This window comes from Bidens hawaiensis, unplaced genomic scaffold (genome assembly GCF_021521415.1).
Source record: "Bidens hawaiensis isolate Kalapana, Puna unplaced genomic scaffold, B.hawaiensis_p1.1 tig00012182_1, whole genome shotgun sequence".
Classification (NCBI taxonomy): Eukaryota; Viridiplantae; Streptophyta; class Magnoliopsida; order Asterales; family Asteraceae; genus Bidens; species Bidens hawaiensis.
Window position 1 is genome coordinate 465,098 of NW_027491980.1, and position 18,134 is coordinate 483,231.

The 18,134-nt window shown below is 41.5% G+C and overlaps 1 protein-coding gene across 1 annotated transcript; it reads left to right on the top strand.

The window, feature by feature from the left end:
* Positions 1-1,135: 1,135 nt before the first annotated feature.
* LOC143540184 (kinesin-like protein KIN-13B) lies at positions 1,136-6,117 on the top strand. The gene is made up of 10 exons (XM_077033317.1): positions 1,136-1,306; positions 1,457-1,564; positions 1,702-1,779; positions 1,851-1,932; positions 1,999-2,158; positions 3,139-3,441; positions 3,533-3,751; positions 4,445-4,811; positions 4,899-4,964; positions 5,782-6,117. Exons 1-10 carry the CDS (start codon positions 1,136-1,138, stop codon positions 5,956-5,958), a joined length of 1,731 nt encoding a protein of 576 aa, XP_076889432.1. The 3' UTR covers positions 5,959-6,117.
* The last annotated feature ends 12,017 nt before the right edge of the window (positions 6,118-18,134 follow it).

Consider the following 18,134-nt stretch of genomic DNA (forward strand, 5'->3'; position numbering starts at 1 on the left):
ACCACGATCCGGTGCTCATCACCACCGCCAGTACTCCGATAACCTTTTGGAAGTCACATCTTCCTCATCTAACGCCAGATGGCTTCAATCCGCCAATAATAATAATAATAACTTATCTGTAAGTGTAGTTAATAGTTATAGTTAATTAGTTATCAATTTCAGTTTCATTTCTCAATTCTCATGCTAGCTTATTGTATTTGTTATATTTGTTAAGCTCCAGATGTCAGATCTGGTTTTAGGTTTTAATGTCATGAATGTAAAATAATTGTTGATTGTTTGTTAATTAATTGAGTAGCAGGACTTTGGTTACTATGGTGGAGGATTAGGAGGTCAGGGTTCGAGAATGTATAATAATAATAATAATAATAATAATAATAACAGGAGTATTGGTACTCAGAGGTCGTTAAGCGGCGGGAGTGACTTGTTTGCGGAGCCGTTGACGCCGCCGTCGCGTTTGAAGAAGAACGGTGGCGATGATCCCAGTGGATTTAGTCCTGGACTCTTGGATCTGCATTCGTTTGATACGGAACTGATATCCGAGGTATAAAAGAGTTAAGAGACAGGTTTCATTTATTAGTATGTTTATCGGTCTAATAGTTTGATTTAATTGCATGTTTATGTAGTTGTTTGCAACTTTGCATTACTAGATATTATGAGTTCGAGTCTTGGTATGTTTAGGAAGTTAAATAATATAAATAGATGGTTAGGGCTATCTGGCTATGTGACTGGTGTGCAATTTATTGAATAAAAGAAAGAGTAGTGCTAGTGTTGTCTTCGGGGCCTGATTCCAACATGTTTTGTGGCATTCTTGGATAACTTATTGAGTTCACAGATTTTACTTTTGATTCCAAAATTTACTCACTAGTTGTGATAATCTATTGATCTGATCCTTTATTGTTTAATTATCACTTCCAAATTGCACATTCGAAGTTCAATCAGTCCTATATGCAATATCTGTTAAATTCATGTATTTGATGGATTTGTAATAAGTGCAGGCGTTGCTTAAGATTTTATAATTGATGCCAAAAGGGGATAATATCAATAATATAATAGGATTTGATTTTATCTGTTTTCTGTTAATATCAATAATATAAAGGTTTTACTCTGAAGCTTTTGTTTATTAATATGCCAACGGATGCCAGTAACCGGAGGAGCTTATGGTGGCAGAAGCTTTGATGACGCAGAGACATATTTTGGGAATAGCAAACAGGCTAGTAAATCTCGAGGTGTGCCAGATAACAATGTTTTGAAAAGTTTTGCTCCAGAAAAAGAGAAGGCGAGCAATGTTGCTAAGATCAAAGTTGTGGTATGTTGATCCTGTTTCAACAATTTAGCTATCTCAGTACAACAGTAATTGATGTATTTTGATGTTAGTATCTAACTGATCACTTGTAGTTAATATTGTTAAATAACAATATCTGTTGTTTTGAAGTGTGTAATAACGATTAAATTTCAGGTGCGGAAGAGACCATTAAACAAAAAAGAATTAGCAAAGAACGAGGAAGATATAATCACTGTGGAGCCCCATTCCAATAGCCTTACAGTTCACGAGACAAAACTCAAGGTTATCTGAAGTTATCATGTTTTCAAATGAGTCAACAGTAGTCAAAAACTGCATATAACTGCATGTTTCTCATCAATCTCATTGGTAATTTTGGGGTCATCATTATAACTTACCAACCTAAGCTCGCCATCCTGCAGGTTGATCTTACGGAGTACATGGAGAAGCATGGATTTGTGTTTGATGCAGTATTAAATGAGGAGGTTTCTAATGATGAGGTACGTAAATTATTATATGCATATATATATAGAGAGAGAGGCTTATAATTCTTTCATTTTTGTTTTCGTAGGTTTATCATGAAACTGTCGAGCCTATTGTTCCAATAATATTCCAACGTACGAAAGCTACATGCTTTGCATATGGACAAACAGGTACTCAAGGTTTAAATAACATTTATTTTAAAATGGTACGATTTTTAACTACAAATTATTGTTCAGGAAGTGGGAAGACTTTTACAATGAAACCCTTACCTTTGAAAGCGTCTAGGGATATCTTAAGGCTTGTAAATCATACATACCGGAGCCAAGGTTTTCAGTTGTATTTCAGCTTCTTTGAGATCTATGGTGGGAAACTTTATGATCTTCTAAATGATAGAAAGTAAGTTCTGTGACTAATCTAGTTATCTGCTTCTTCAAAAGTTAGTTTTATATCCTCCGCAACAGAATATATTATTTAAGAAAGATCAATGTAACTTATTTACCCACATTTTCATGGTTAAATAGCACTTCTAAAAACATAGAAATATTACTGCGATTATACAAGATAAGTGGATTACTTACTTTTAATTAACAAATGTTTATGAAAATTTAGAAGCATTATTATAGTTGACAAACAATAAGTTGTCATTTTTAGATGTGAATACTTCAAAAACGTATAAGGATGCCTGTTTTGGTAATTTTAATCTAATTGTCCGGTTATTAGTTTGCTGTGACAAAACATATTTAACAAATGCCAATTACCTGCATTTACATGATGTACCTATATTTGCAATTATTTATTAATTTTTAAAATTATTATCAAATATTACAATTATATTATGCCAGTTTATAAAAATAATAAAGTATCATATGTTAGACTTGAATATCTCAAAAATATATAAAATCGCCTGTTCCTGATCATTATTTATTACTTCCCTTAGTTATTGGAATTTGCCAAAAACTCAACAACTTATTATATAACTATTTCAACTTCAAACGGGAGAAGTACATCCAAAGTCCAAACACCCTCTCCTACAAGGCTGCAACACATTTTATTACAATCATCTTATTGTGATTATTCATGTAACACTCATTGGTTTTGATATACCATGAACCCAGTAAAATAAAAAAGATTAACTTGTCAATTTTATACTCGAATATCTCAATTATATATGAATGTTTGTTTTGGTTTTATATATTTATTACTTTAATTACTAGAATTTGTCAAACACTGAAAAACAACTGAAATCCGATTATTGTGAGCCCCAAACACCATCTCCTACAACACATTGTATTACAACTATCTTATTATGATTATTCATATCACGCATCACTTCTAGTTTTAACTTTTAAGGAAAAGTGATTTGATTCTTTTTGCAGAAAATTGTGCATGCGAGAAGACTGTAGTAAACAAGTATGCATTGTCGGGCTGCAAGAATACAAAGTCTCAGATGTTGAAACAATCAAGGAGCTAATCGAAAGAGGGAATGCAACAAGAAGCACCGGAACAACTGGTGCCAATGAAGAATCTTCTAGATCACACGCGATTCTTCAACTTGTTGTCAAAAGATCCGTTGATGGAAGTGAAACTAAACCTCCTAGAGTTGTTGGCAAACTCTCCTTCATAGATCTTGCTGGAAGTGAACGTGGTGCCGACACTACAGACAATGATAAACAAACAAGGTAACCTTTTTATACAATATTTTTGTATATTGATTTAACCATTTAAATTATTGGATATTTTTCAATGTGGGATTTGAAATATGTAATGCAGAATGGAAGGTGCTGAGATTAATAAAAGTTTGCTTGCATTGAAGGAATGTATTAGAGCTCTTGATAATGACCAGGGCCATATTCCTTTTAGAGGCAGTAAATTAACTGAAGTTTTGAGGGATTCGTTTGTTGGAAATTCTCGAACGGTTATGATTTCTTGCATTTCACCAAATGCTGGATCTTGTGAGCATACACTTAATACCTTACGCTATGCTGACAGGTAAATATAAATTTATAATTACTAGTATATGGTATTTAATCGTCAAAGAACTAGCTGGAAAATAGTAAATGACAAAAATGCTCCTAACTTTATAGCTTTTGTCACATTTTAAAAATCTGAGTCTACCGAAAAGAATCAACTATAAATTGATTGACCATAACTGTTTTGAGTATATTAAGGAACATTTTTGTTATTTTGCAACTCTAGACGTGGCAAAAGATTTAAAGTTAGGGGCACTTTTGTCATTTCACAACTTTCCGGCAAATTTTTTGCTCAAATTATCATAAAGAAAACCAAAATGATAATTTGGTGCTGGTAATGCTGTTTAGATCTTTGGGTGGTTTTCATGTAAATATTAAAATACCTTGGGTGGCCTATATATGCATTATTCTTTCAAATTTCTAAAACTTATAAATAAGTGTTGTGTTAAATATGATCACAATACAGTATTATTACAATATAATTTTTGTTTTTTTTAATTAAATAGTTTATGAGGCTGCATGCTTTAAAAATCCACGTTGGGTGATCGGTCAAAACGCATAATTTTTGGTAATGGTCAACTGAGTCAGGTTGAAAATACACTTTGGACAACTTTTCGACGGGTTATTTTGTTCTTATTTGACTCGATGACTAGAGATTATACACAAACCGAATCAACCTTTAATAACAGTTGTATTGCTGTTAATATAACAGAGTGAAAAGCCTTTCAAAAGGGAACAAAAAAGACACATTAGCTTCAAGTTTTAATTCCAAGGAATCAACAGCAGTGTCGATGTCTACTACTGTTTTACCCCGTGTTCCATCCTATGAAGACAACATGGTCGATTCATTTCCCGAACAAGCTGATGAAGATGATTATGACACTACAGAAGAGTTCTATGAACCTGAGCTGCAGCAGCCATCATGGAAGAATAATAACACAAGAACCGAAGCATATAACTTCTCAAATGCACAAGATAAGAACAGGAGAATCAATGGTCAAACAAAGTCAAAGGAGCCACCACCTAAATCTGAATCAAGAAACTTGAACCCTGATGATGAGTTGACCGCCCTTTTACAGGTATACATTTTGCATGAATTCTATGTTCGACATTGATTATTTTTTTGTATTGACATTATAAGATGAAAATTTGTATGTCAATCTCAGGAGGAGGAAGATCTTGTAAATGCTCACCGGAAACAAGTCGAGGATACCATGGATATCGTTAGAGTGGTATATCATATTTCAATCAATCAATCATGCCCAGTAAAATTCCACCGACAGCAAAGCTATAAGTAGGGTCTGGGGAGGGTGGGATGTAGGCAAACCGTACCTCTATCCAAAGGAATAAAGAGGTGGCTTCCAGAGAGACCCTCGGCTCTAAGTACATGTGTATGAAGCAAAATAAAGGAAAATAAAGCAAAATAAAGGAAATCAAAGTTTAACAGTTATATAAAAACTACTACTAATTATAATAATATTAATAATAAGATCACAAAGTATATCATATTTCATAACGTTTATTATTGAGTACACATTTTTAACGATGTACACAGGAGTAGGTTCACTCTATTTTGAGACAATTTAAAATAGAAAGACGCTATAATAATCCATACTAATAGTTTGACCAATGACACTTTTACCTTTAATTTTTTGTTGCCGATAGTAATCTCAATAGCATACTCATCATTGTTTTACACTCAATTTCGTTGGTTACATTTATTATCATGATTGTGAGCGAAATCAATGATGATTATGCCATTGCGATTGCTCTTGGCAACAAAAAAGTAAAAGTTAGGAGTGTCATTTGTTAAACTGTGTATTGGTTTTTATCGCCCAATGGATCATACATTAGATTATTAAAAACCAGTTTGCACAAATGAGCGATTTCTAAAAAAAGTGCCTTTTTATTAGTAACGATAACTCACGGGACCCCCTAATACCCTGTTAACTAGTGGGACCAGGTAAAATGCAACTTGCACCGAGCAAGTTGGTGTTAAAAAGGTGGATTTCAACCATAAGTTTGTTTATTTCTTCGGTGTGATTGTAGGAGATGGACCTTCTGGTGGAGGCGGATGAACCAGGAAACCAGCTAGACGACTACGTGGCAAAATTGAACGCAATCTTGGCTCAGAAGGCTGCAGCCATCTCACAACTGCAAAACCGTTTGGCGAATTTCCAAAGGCGTCTCAGGGAGCATGATGTTTTATTTTCGTCTGGTAATTAAAGTGTATATAGGATTTTATAAGGTTTGGTGTTTGTTTGAGCCATTTGTTGGTGGCATGAAATCTATTTATTTATCTACATGTGGTGGGGCTCTATACAATGTTTGGGTTGCAACTTATTCACCCTGGTTATGGTCATATCTTGTCATTCATTATTGTTTGATGCTTTGTACAGCTGTGTTGCTTTGTAAACTCTCCATAAAAAAATGATTCATTTTTAAATGTTATAAAAACCCATTCATTTTACAAAAATTTAAAATGAAACAATTTATCTTACACCAATAAGTCTTTTAAAAACTATAAATCCCTTCTTTTATTTTACAAGCATGCTAAATTTATCAATAAGATTAAACATGAATTATTGAACACTTTGCTGATATGAAATGTACTCGGCTCTTGATCTTCTAAGTTAAACATGTTACTACTCGGTCTGATGTCGAAGCTCGATATCGCTAATGTTGGCTAAAACAACATGGATTTGTAACATGCTATTAGATCTAGATTCTTAGCTTTTCTGGTGCCAATGTTTTCAGTGGTAACGCCAATGCAGTTTATTTGTTAATCATCCACCTTTATACAATCACTTATCCTTACAATTGTATTGTACCAATTAATAAAATAAATCAGAAAAACTTAAAACAAAAATACTATCAACCTAAGAAAAAATATAAAGAATTGATTATATTACTATAAAATAATATTAAATAACTTGGTTTGAATGGAAATAATTAAAATTTTTAATTATAAAAATAAATTCAATGAAGTGCCAAATAATATAGCATATACATACATAAAAACAGGATCAAATACATTTTATTATTAACATGAAAACAGTGAAAACCAATATGCTGTTATTATTAGGTTTGTTTTTATAGGTGTTTGTTGTTATTTTTTGTTTGTATTTGCTAATTTTCGATTATGAGACGTTATAAGTATTTGCTGATTTATATTTTGTTGTTATTATTAGATTTTTTCTTTTGTTGTTATAAGTATTTGTTGGTATTTGCTGCTATTATTTTGTTTTTGATTTTGATTCATTTAATGTAATTTTTAGGTGTTTCTTTATTATTATAAATCATTGTTTATGTAAATTGGTATTGTAGTTAGTATGTTCTAATTTTTTTATAAATTGGTATTATTTCCTGCGTTCTCATGTTAAGATTAAAATGCACATGAACCTTCCCCTACATACATAAACCATCGGTTAATTGTAAGGATTGTAATAATTGGTATTCAAACAAATATAAATCGGACTAAAATAATTAACAAAGTATTGTATTTAATATTAAAGCTTAACAATTGTTATTTTCATATTGTAAAGAAACTAATGTCTAATTGTAAAATTATAATCAAGTGTGTCAAAATCATGAGTCCACCACCCCAAAATGAAAATGATTACCACATTACTATAACCATCATCATTGCATCTTAAGACAAATTTAACGGAATTTATATCAACGTTTATTCTTAATCATTTATGGTTTATTTGTATATTATTCTATAAATATTTTGACATTATATAAAATTAAAATGGTACATTGATATTGTTGGCATCATCATAGTAAAACTATGGTATGGTCTGAGGTAAGACGTAAACAGTCAACTATGGTATTGTTTAAGGTAAGATGTAAATAGTCTTAACTCTAACATATAGAAAATAGAGATGTTGCTTTCGGTGAGACCCCGACTTAATAAAGTGCCACGTTGATGTAAAACTAAATAAGGTTAGTGAAGAGGTATGCACCCGCCTGGGCATCAACCGGGTCGGGTCAACCCATAAGATACATACAACACACTGGGAAGTCAAAGATATGATTGAAGGCACTAAGCCAAAATCTGCGCGCACAGCGCACATCACATATGCTCATGCATCACATACGCTCGCGCGCATCACATGCCCGCGCTTATCAAAGCTGCGCGTGGCGCATCAGTGCGTGATCCGTATTACATGCTTGCGCATATCATTCCTGCGCGTGAGAATAAAAGAGAAGACTTTGCGCGTCCCAAGGGCAAGCGCATATTGCACAGACACATAATCAACCAGGTCCTTATCCAAACGAGGATTAGGGCAACATTGATTATACACGTCAGACGACCTTCTAGAAGGTATCTTTTTAAGGAATAAGGATATGCTGATTTTGACAGCTGCCAGAGATGACTCATGTACTACCACGTGATTACAACCAATGAAAGAGCACCAGGTGTCACCAAGGACACGTGGCGCGAATCAACTGGAGAAGGCCAACAAGGCTGAGCTCAATCAGTGGAAACCCTAGTACTATAAATACAGCATCCACAATCATTGAGAGGACACACAGTCACAGCTAAACATTCACATCCACTTACAGAGTAACTAAATACAATCATATACAGAGTACTTTGCCACTTAGCAATACTCTCCTGATTCTCCTTTACTCTCATATTATCACTCTTCTCCTACATATACTTATTCTCACGCCGGAGGGTTACCCCAAAGAGGACCCCTCTGTCCCTTTCTGAGGGGTAAGTTAACGGCGCTGCTCATTTTGTAGGTGGAAGAACTCAGATTCAAGAGAAACCATTGGTGAAGTAGTATAATCATACCCGAGGAAAGTAGGTCTGCTACCAGTGAGTAGATCCACGTTTCTTCATTGGCGCCATCCACTGTTACAAACGGCATTCAGATTCTCATCAGATCTGTAAGAAGTTTCTTTCACCATGGTTTCCGGCGTTCAAAATGTTGATCAACCCCTGGAGGATATTGAACGTGAAGGTGTTAACGATGGACAGCAGTTCCTGAGGGTGCCACGTGATTTCACGCGCGCCACCAGTAACCGCCCCTTCGTCACAACGCCTCACGGGCAGACTGAAACTCCTCCAGGCGATCTTACGTTACAAAATCCTGCCGCCGCAAAGCAGAAGGGACCAATGGTTCCAGAAGACGAAGCGAATGATCCAAATGAATGGCTCATGAACGAACAGCGGCGCCTGATCGAAAAATACAACGAAATGATCAAACAGAAAACATTAGCCGACCAAACACAAAGGCAAGCGTTTGATAGGCAGACTGTTCATGGAACGAAAAGGCCGCGCGCGCCGGAGGAAGGCCATTCGGTTCACACTGCGCACACTGAGTTCAGTGATGACGAGGCGCATAGCACGAGGAAGACGAGAGATGCTCAGGCAGGAGGCTCGCAACCCCGCGCGCCTGTGAACATGCCGCCTGGGGACAGAGCAGATCTGGATCTCCAGATGCCATATAACCCGCCAGTGAGGGGGCAAGTAGATGTAACCACGCCGTACAGGCCGGCCATTTTAGTGAAGCACTCGAAATTTACTGAGCGCATCGCTAAGGCACCTATACAACACAAGACCAAGATGCCAAGTGGTCTGGGCAAATATGATGGCACCACAGATCCAGACGATTTCTTGCAAGGTTTCTATAACACGGGAAACCTAGAAAGCTGGACGATGCCAACGTGGTGTCACATGTTTGCTCGCTGCCTTACAGGCGCCGCGAGGGTCTGGTTTGAAAGCTTGCCCACGGGGCAGATTGACGGATTCGAGGAGTTGTTGGAAAAATTCCAAGCTCATTTCGTGCAGCAGCGCAGGCACACGCGCGACCCAGATGACATCATGCACTGCGTGCGCAGGAATGATGAGACGATTGAGGATTACATCACTCGCTTCAATCAGGAGTCTCTGGCAATTGGGGGGATCACCGAACAACTTTTGCGCGTGGCCTTTATTCAAGGCGCGCGCAGTGATCAACTCCGCCGAGCTCTAGTCAGCAGAGAAGGCATGCCCACCACGTGGGCCAAGCTGATGGAAGCCTCGCGAGTTTTTGCGAGAAATGAGAAGCAAATTGCCCAAGATAGGGCAAGAGAAAAGGCGCACCAAGCTGAGTCGCCGCGCAGTAAAGAGAAGAGGGCCAAACAGAACTCTGTATGGTCCAGGTTGCAACCAACCAGTTTTTCTAGCGCAGAAAAACAGGCGCAACCAAGCTCACCCAACACCCAAAAAGATGTTCGTAATCGAGGGGAGGGTGATAAAAAGGAGGGCGGCAGAGATCCTACAAGACCTCTGCCAAGAATATGGACTCCCCTCACCAAAACACCTTCACAGGTGTTAAGTACTGAGAATGTCCAATTCAAGAGCCCTAAACAACTGCATTACAAGGGACCACAAAACAGTGGAAAATATTGTGAATTTCACAGGTCCCCGGGCCACAACACCGACGCATGCCATCATTTAAAGGATGCGATTGAGAAGGATGTGAAGGCGGGCAAGCTCGCTCACTTGGTAAAACATCAAGGAGTAGAAGATGAGCAACCTGAAGGAGCCTCTGCCAATAAGAGATACAAAAGAATCTGTGTGGCTGAGGGAGGGCTTCAGGGCCAAAGGTCAAAAAAGAGAAGCGCGCCGATCCCCGGAGATTGGCGCGAGCAGCAAGTTATTTTCCCGAGAATCAGGGGAGGCCCTTCAATAAGCAGTCCCCTCATCATCACCACACACATTGCTCATTACGAAGTGTCAAAAGTTCTGGTGGACACTGGAAGTGAATCCGACATTATGTATGAGCAATGTTTCAGGAAGTTAGACCCGGCAGACCAGGCGCGGCTAGAAATTGTGAACGCACCAATCTGTGGTGTGTCAAATGAAATCATACATCCCCTTGGCCAAATTCAGTTTGAATTAACCATGGGGGATAATGAGCATAAGAGAGCCGAAGTTGTCAATTTTCTGGTCTTGCCCACCACGTCATGCCACAATATGATTCTGGGTAGGGGAACCATTGCCCAATTTAATGCTATACCGTCGCCAGCGCACGGCGCTTTGGGTTTCCCTACACCAACAGGCGTAACATTTGTTTACCGGGATCATTTGTGCGCAGTGACGAGTGCGCCGTGGGAAGGAAGAATGAAACTTCCAACGGCGGATAATGCGCCAGAGGAATGGATTTTAAACCCAAAATTCCCGGAGCAAACAATCAAAATAGGCGCTACAATTTCTGATGAGACGAGGTTGAGAATGAAAAAGTTGCTTACAAAATACACGTCGGTTTTTGCGTGGCAACACTCCGACATGACTGGGGTCCCGCGAGACTTGGCGCAGCATTCTCTCAACACGTTCAAGTCAGTAGAACCAATTGCTCAGAAGAAGAGAGTAATGGGTGATGAGAAGGCAAAGGCAATGAATGAGCAAGTTGAAGACCTATTGCGCGCAAACATCATCAGACCGATCCGATACCAGACTTGGGTCGCAAACCCCGTAATGGTAAAGAAAGGAAATGGGTCATGGAGGATGTGCATTGACTTCAAGGACCTCAACAAGGCATGTCCGAAAGATTGTTATCCCCTACCGAACATTGATGCAAAGGTAGACTCAGTGGCCCCATTTAAGCTTAAATGCTTCCTGGATGCCTACAAAGGCTACCACCAGATTCAAATGGCACCACAAGATGAGGACAAGACCGCCTTCAGAACCGACAAGGGTGTTTTTTGTTACACAAAAATGCCCTTTGGTTTAAAAAACGCGGGCGCGACCTATCAGAGACTCATGGATACGGTTTTCAACGACCAGCTCGGAAGAAACCTAGAGGTCTATGTGGATGATTTGGTAATTAAAAGTAGGGAGGAGAAACAGATGCTCAAAGACATCGAAGAAACTCTTCAACGCCTAAAGGAAGTAAACATGAAGCTCAACCCGAGCAAATGTACTTTTGGCGCGGAAGAAGGAAAATTTCTTGGTGTGATAGTCACAAACGATGGTTTCAAAGTTAACCCTGAAAAGGTTGAAGCCATCCTTGACATGCCTTCACCATCTACCATGAAGGAAGTTCAGAAGCTGAATGGCAGATTGGTGTCAATCAACAGGTTCCTAGCGAACCATGCCGACAAGTCTACCCCATTCGTTAACACTCTGAGGAATTGTTTGAAGAAAAGCCATTTCAAATGGACGCCTGAAGCCGAGCAGGCCTTCAATGAGATAAAAGAATGTTTGATAAAGCTGCCCGCGCTCACAGCTCCACTTCTTGGCGAAACCCTTACATTGTACCTCTCAGCTGGAGAGCGTGCAATCGGCGCAGTATTATTGGTGGATCGCAAGGGGATCCAAACGCCAATATACTATGTAAGTCGAGTGTTGACTGACCCAGAGACGCGCTACTCCATCATGGAAAAGTTAGTTCTGTCACTAACACACGCGTCGCGCAAGCTTCATAGATATTTCAATGGTCATCCCATTGAAGTGTTAACGGGTTATAACATCCAACAGGTCTTGCGCCGCCCAGCGCTCTCAGGAAGGCTGACAAAGTGGGCACTGGAATTAGGTGAGCATGCGATCACCTATAAGCCCCGTCCGGCGATTAAGGGTCAAGTCTTAGCGGATTTTATCGCGGAAATCCCTGAGGGAAAAGTTGAGGAAGCTCAGCGCGAGGTCGATCCTCCGCGAGAAAATGGCGAAGAGGATGTCTGGAGGCTTTTCACTGATGGAGCCTCAAACAATGAAGGGTCAGGCGCGGGTCTAAAACTGGTAGACCCGGAAAATCATGAGTATACTTATGCTATCAAGTTGGACTTCAAGAGTACTAACAATGAAGCTGAGTATGAAGCCCTGCTGGCTGGTCTGCGCATTGCGCGGAAGTTTGGAGTTACAAGGCTGGAGGCACATGTGGACTCTTACTTGGTAGCAGCACAGGTCAATGGCCTTTATGATGCCAAGGAGAACACCATGCCTCTATATCTTGAGCAGGCAAAGAAGTTGGCTGAGCAGTTTGATTTCTTCAGAATCATACACATCCCGCGCAGTGAAAACAAGTCCGCTGACGCCCTGAGTAAAATGGCGTCAACCAACTTTGATCACTTTGGCAAGGATGTCAGGGTAGAGGTAATGAGCAATCCGTCAGTGCAAACTCAGTCTGTCCTGGTGGTTCATACAACTCCTTCATCATGGATAACTCCGATATTGGAATTCCTGAAAGAGGGAAAGATACCAGAGGATCGCGCACAGGCGAGGAAGATAAGACACAAAGCGCAAAACTATGAACTACTTGATGGTACATTGTATCGTCGCTCTTATCTTGGACCACTCATGAAATGCTTAGATGCTGAAGAAGCAAGCTATGTTATCAGAGAGATACATGAAGGAATTTGTGGGATACACGCTGGCCCCCGCATGGTGATTGCAAAGGCGATGAACGCAGGATATTATTGGCCAGGCATGTACCTGGACGCGCTGAAAGAAATCCAAAAATGCAAGGCTTGTCAGAGCTATGCGCCAAACACCATGCGCCCAAAGAATAATTTGATCCCAGTGTCCTCTGCATGGCCTTTCCACAAATGGGCCATTGATATTGTGGGTCCCCTGCCGCAAGCGCAGGGGCGAGTAAAATTTTTGGTCGTGGCTATAGACTATTTCACAAAATGGGTCGAAGCCAAGCCATTAGCAAAAATCACAGCTGACGCGATGAAGCAGTTCATATGGAGTCACATTATTTGCCGCTTTGGCCTTCCTATGGAAATTGTCAGCGACAACGGCAAGCAATTCACTGATAGGAAGATATCAACTTGGCTCAAAGAATTGCACATCAATCAAATCTTCACTTCGGTGTATCACCCTCAAGGGAATGGCCAAGTGGAGCGCGCGAATCAAAGCTTGTTAAATGGGCTAAAGAAAAGATTGGAGGGTGTATCGCATTCTTGGGTTGAAGAATTGCCTAATGTCCTGTGGGCGCACAGGACATTAAGCAAAACTAGCAATGGTGAGTCCCCGTTTAGCCTAACCTATGGGACGGAAGCTATGATCCCAGCAGAAATTGGATGCCCATCCCATAGGGTGCTCATGATGAGCAAGACTGATAACGAGCGCGAAAGAAGGTTGGATCTTAATTTGCTTGAAGGGCGCAGAGAAGATGCCATCATCAATGAGGCCAAATACAAGAGAAGGCTGGAAAAATATTATAACCAGCGAGTGAAAGAATGCCACTTCAAGATAAATGATTTTGTCCTTCGAAACAATGAAGCAAGCCGCGCGATACCCCCAGGCAAATTGTCCCCCAATTGGGAGGGACCTTATCAAATATCAGAAGAATTGGGGAAAGGCGCGTACACCTTAAAACATTTGAATGGGAAAAAGATACCGCGAGCATGGAACGCGGCGCAGCTTCGAAAATGTTTCATGTAAATGTGTAATCAAGTCTTTAAAGCTGTTATGAATGATGATTCGCGCTATTTTCCAATATTTGTTCTATTACATTTTGCATACATGTTTCACACTTCCTTTATTAATTTTGAGCAATATGACAACACTATATTGACTTCAAATCAAAAATAAAGTGAAGTAAAACATACATGCGCGAGCCTTACCTCAAACACGTTAACGAGTCTTAACTCTAAAAACGTCAGGGCCTTAGCCCAAAACAAAGAGCCTTAGCTCAAAACACTCACAAATATTCATCTTATATCCCGCGCAGCCTGATCATAAAAATCCCTAAAACACAACTAAGGCAAACTACATGCCAATTCATAGTTGTTAGCGTCTCAGGTCAAGGTCGCGCGAGGAATCATAGTGGATATCCGAGTAGCACATGTTGACATGTAATGGCTAAAATTCATGATTCCATATACAAACGCGCGACAGCATCGCGCAAAAAAGGAATAATGGAAAGTCATCGCGCGTGTCAGCATAAACAAGATACTGCGAAATCACTTACAAAATAGGACTATGGTTAAGTGAAAAATTTCATTACAACCTTGTTCTTATTTTAACATGCAAGCATATCTTATATCTACACAAGCAAACATGAAGAGATAACTGGAAACGCGCAAGATGTGAATAAGGGAAAACAAATTTCATTCAATGGCATTGAAGTTTACAAGTATGATGGGTTACAAATGACAAGTATAAAAAATAAATATACAAAAGTAATAACATTTTGATGAAGGGCTTCTCAAGTCTCCACGTCGACTTCAGCCTCTTCATCGCCCTCATCATTCCCCTCAGCATCTGGCGCAGCACGCTCCTCATCTCCAAATTGGCCATAGTCAAGTTCTTCTTCTTCGTTGGAGTCTTCTAGCACAACAGTTTCAGGAGCAATTCCATGCGCAGCGCCAGTGCTGCTGGCAGGGGCAACGTCCCCCGCGTTACCATCATCGCCGCCAGCCCCCTCGCATTTATCGAGCAACTTTTTTAGTGCGCCAAGGTCGGGCTGGTCAGCAAGCGCAGCTATCTGAAAATTACAAGAAAAACATTGAGTACAAAACACTTAGAAATTATTTCAACAAAAACTCATTAGGGTCAACATACCTGCTCAAGGATGGGGATGGGAGTGTTCATGTATTTCTCCCCCATCGCGGCCATGTCTGCGTAGGCCGCATCAAACTGATAGGGATACTCGGATGGGTTCTTCTTCAGCATCCCATACTCATAACCATCCGTGAACCCTTCAGCTCGACCCACCAAGCGAGCGGCAGCGTTGCAATCCATCACAAGGGCTTGAAACTCGTTTGAATATTTCATCACATACGCGCAACGAGTCATGCCCTGTGACACTAGCCATTGGCGATCCTGCGCGAGGCCAGCAACAGTCGTCTCGAGGGCTGGAACTTGACAGTTTAATAACTCAATAGTCTCTTTAGACTTTTTTAGTTCCTCCCTATCAGACGCTGCTGCCGCCAAAGTTTGCTCATTCTCAAGTCGCGCAGCATCAAGGGCTTCCTGGCTAGAGGCTGCCGTCGCAAGGGCTTCATCCCTCTCGGCCTGCGCAGTGGCCAGTTCCTTCCGGAGGCGCGCAACTTCGCTTTCCAAGCGAGATTTGTCACTTATGGCTCGGACAATAGCTTCGTCACGCGCCTCCGCCTCCTGCTCCAAGACACGGACGCGCCGAGAGTATTTGGCTACGTCCGCCTCAGCAGCCTGCTGCTTCTCCCGCGCTGCTTGGAGCTCATGCCCGCGCTTTACGAAGGCGCTGTTGGAGCTTGCTCGGTTTTCACTGAGCTCTGCCTGAAGCTTCTCAGCTCGGGCGCGAGCGTCAGAAAGGTTCCAGGCAGCCACCTTAGCTTCTCGCTGGGCCTCCACAAGAGCTTCGCGTACTTTAATATAATCGCGATGAAGCTCTTGGGAGACAGCAAAGAAAGCAGACCCAGCGAAAATGTGATCATTAAGCAAGTCCGAGCGCGTGCGCTCCTCCTGAAACCTACGTTCATATGGAGGCACGGCATGAGCCCAGAACTCCTCACACACGCCCATGTTTTGAAAGGAGCTAGCTCCATCAATGTTCCATCTGGGGCGGTAAATGTGATCGGGTCCCTACAAACAAAAACAAAGTCAGTACAATTATATGGACGATCGCGCATCGGAGTAAAACATGAACTTATACCTGCGGGGATGAAGCAGGAAAGTCGGCGCCAACCCCATGAGAAGTTGCAAAGTCTTGGGGCGCTACAGGGTCGACGCGGACTCCGGAGTTTTCAGCTTGTACCTCCTCAACCTCCTCATCTTCTTCAATTGGCCTTTTCTCCTGCGACCTGGAGGGCTCTAACACAGTATCGCGAGGAGGGCCGCGCATGGGAGGAGGTGAGGAAGGTCTCGGGGCCGCCATTTCGGCACGCAATACGGTCTCCTGCTCCTTGGTGATCCCAATAAGGGGAGACTCACCACCAGTAGGAGCAGGAGCAGAACCAGCGGCGCCGCCAACGGCGCCAGGAGTTCCACCAGTAGCGTGCATGCCACCTACAACTCCTATGAACAAAGCAACAAAAATCAGTTTATGACTTGGTCTAAAAAACAAAAGTCATAACAAAAAAGGCGCAAAACTAACCTTGGCGCAATTCAGTTCGAGAATCGAACATCCCCATGAAGTCCATCCTACCCTTCTCAGAAGGTAGAATTTTGGACTTTGAGGCGACCTCAGGAGCAGTCTTGACAGCTTCTTGCGCCTGAGGTTGATCGGCTACTGTCGCCGGGCCTGCAAACATTCAGATGAGCAAAGGTTTAATAATAATTCAATAGGACATGCTCATTAAACAACTATGGATAGCCGAAGTATACCGGTCGCAGGCGCAGCACTGCTTTTCTCTTGAGCTGCGCGAAGGGAGGGAGCAGCGCCGCCACGTCTAAGATGGACAGGAGGTCGACCCGTCTTCAAAGGCAGAGAAGCCAAAGAAGGCGGGACGGAATGCACCTGGGATTTCTTAGATGCCTGCGCTTGAGCATGGGGATGAATAGCAGGGCCGCTATCTTTTTTCTGTTTCTTACTGGCCCCTGCACCAGTTGTCCCCTTAGCCTTGCGCTTTAATAGAGGCATCTCCTCTTCCTCCTCCTCTTCATCTATGAGCTCCACCTCATAGTTCTCAAGCGCATCTACAATGCGCGCAACAGAAGTGTTAGGCCAAGTTTGATATCATAAGGACAAACATAAGTACAAAGGCTTACCAGGCGCATCGCTATCAAAATTGAATCCCAGATCAACAGGGATGAACATGTCATCAAAGCGATCTGGGAAGCCCACCTCCCCAATGCCGAGCGCAACGGAGTCACCCTCCAGTTGATCATCGTAGGCGGCATGGACATACTCCTTCGTCCCTACACAAAACAAGGAAACTGATATCAGCAAAACAACTTCAATTCGCGCAAAAAAGTAATAAAATGAGGAAACTTACATTTGCCGTCCACCTGAATGACAGGCTCCGCCGCGCTGTCCTCCCATCGCTTGCTCATCCCCACCCCCACCAGCGCCTCCTCACAAATTTTCCTGGCGGGGGATGGTTCTTTGGTCAACTTTTTAACCCAGGCGCCAATTGGGTTCTTGATAATACCCACATCCGCAGGCGCAGAATCAAGCGCGTGCATTGCCATACGGATGGGGATGACGCCAGCCCTAATGTAGAAGAACCTCTCTGACCAGTCATGAAGGCTCTTAAAAGATACGGTGCTGCACTTCACCTTCTGACTGCGAGGAATAAACGAGATCCAGGAATCCTGGATCTTGGGCTTGTAGAAAAACTGAAAGCGCCGAGGGGTGGGCTCCTCGCGCTGAGCTTTGCACATGAACTCAAAATGAGTCATGCGCACAAGTCCGAAGGGATGGACTTGGGATATATGAATCCCAAAAAATTGTAACACCGCGCCTACAAACCTCGTCATTGGAAGACGAAGGTTGCAGTGGGTGAAAAAATGGGTATACAAAGATATGTATCCC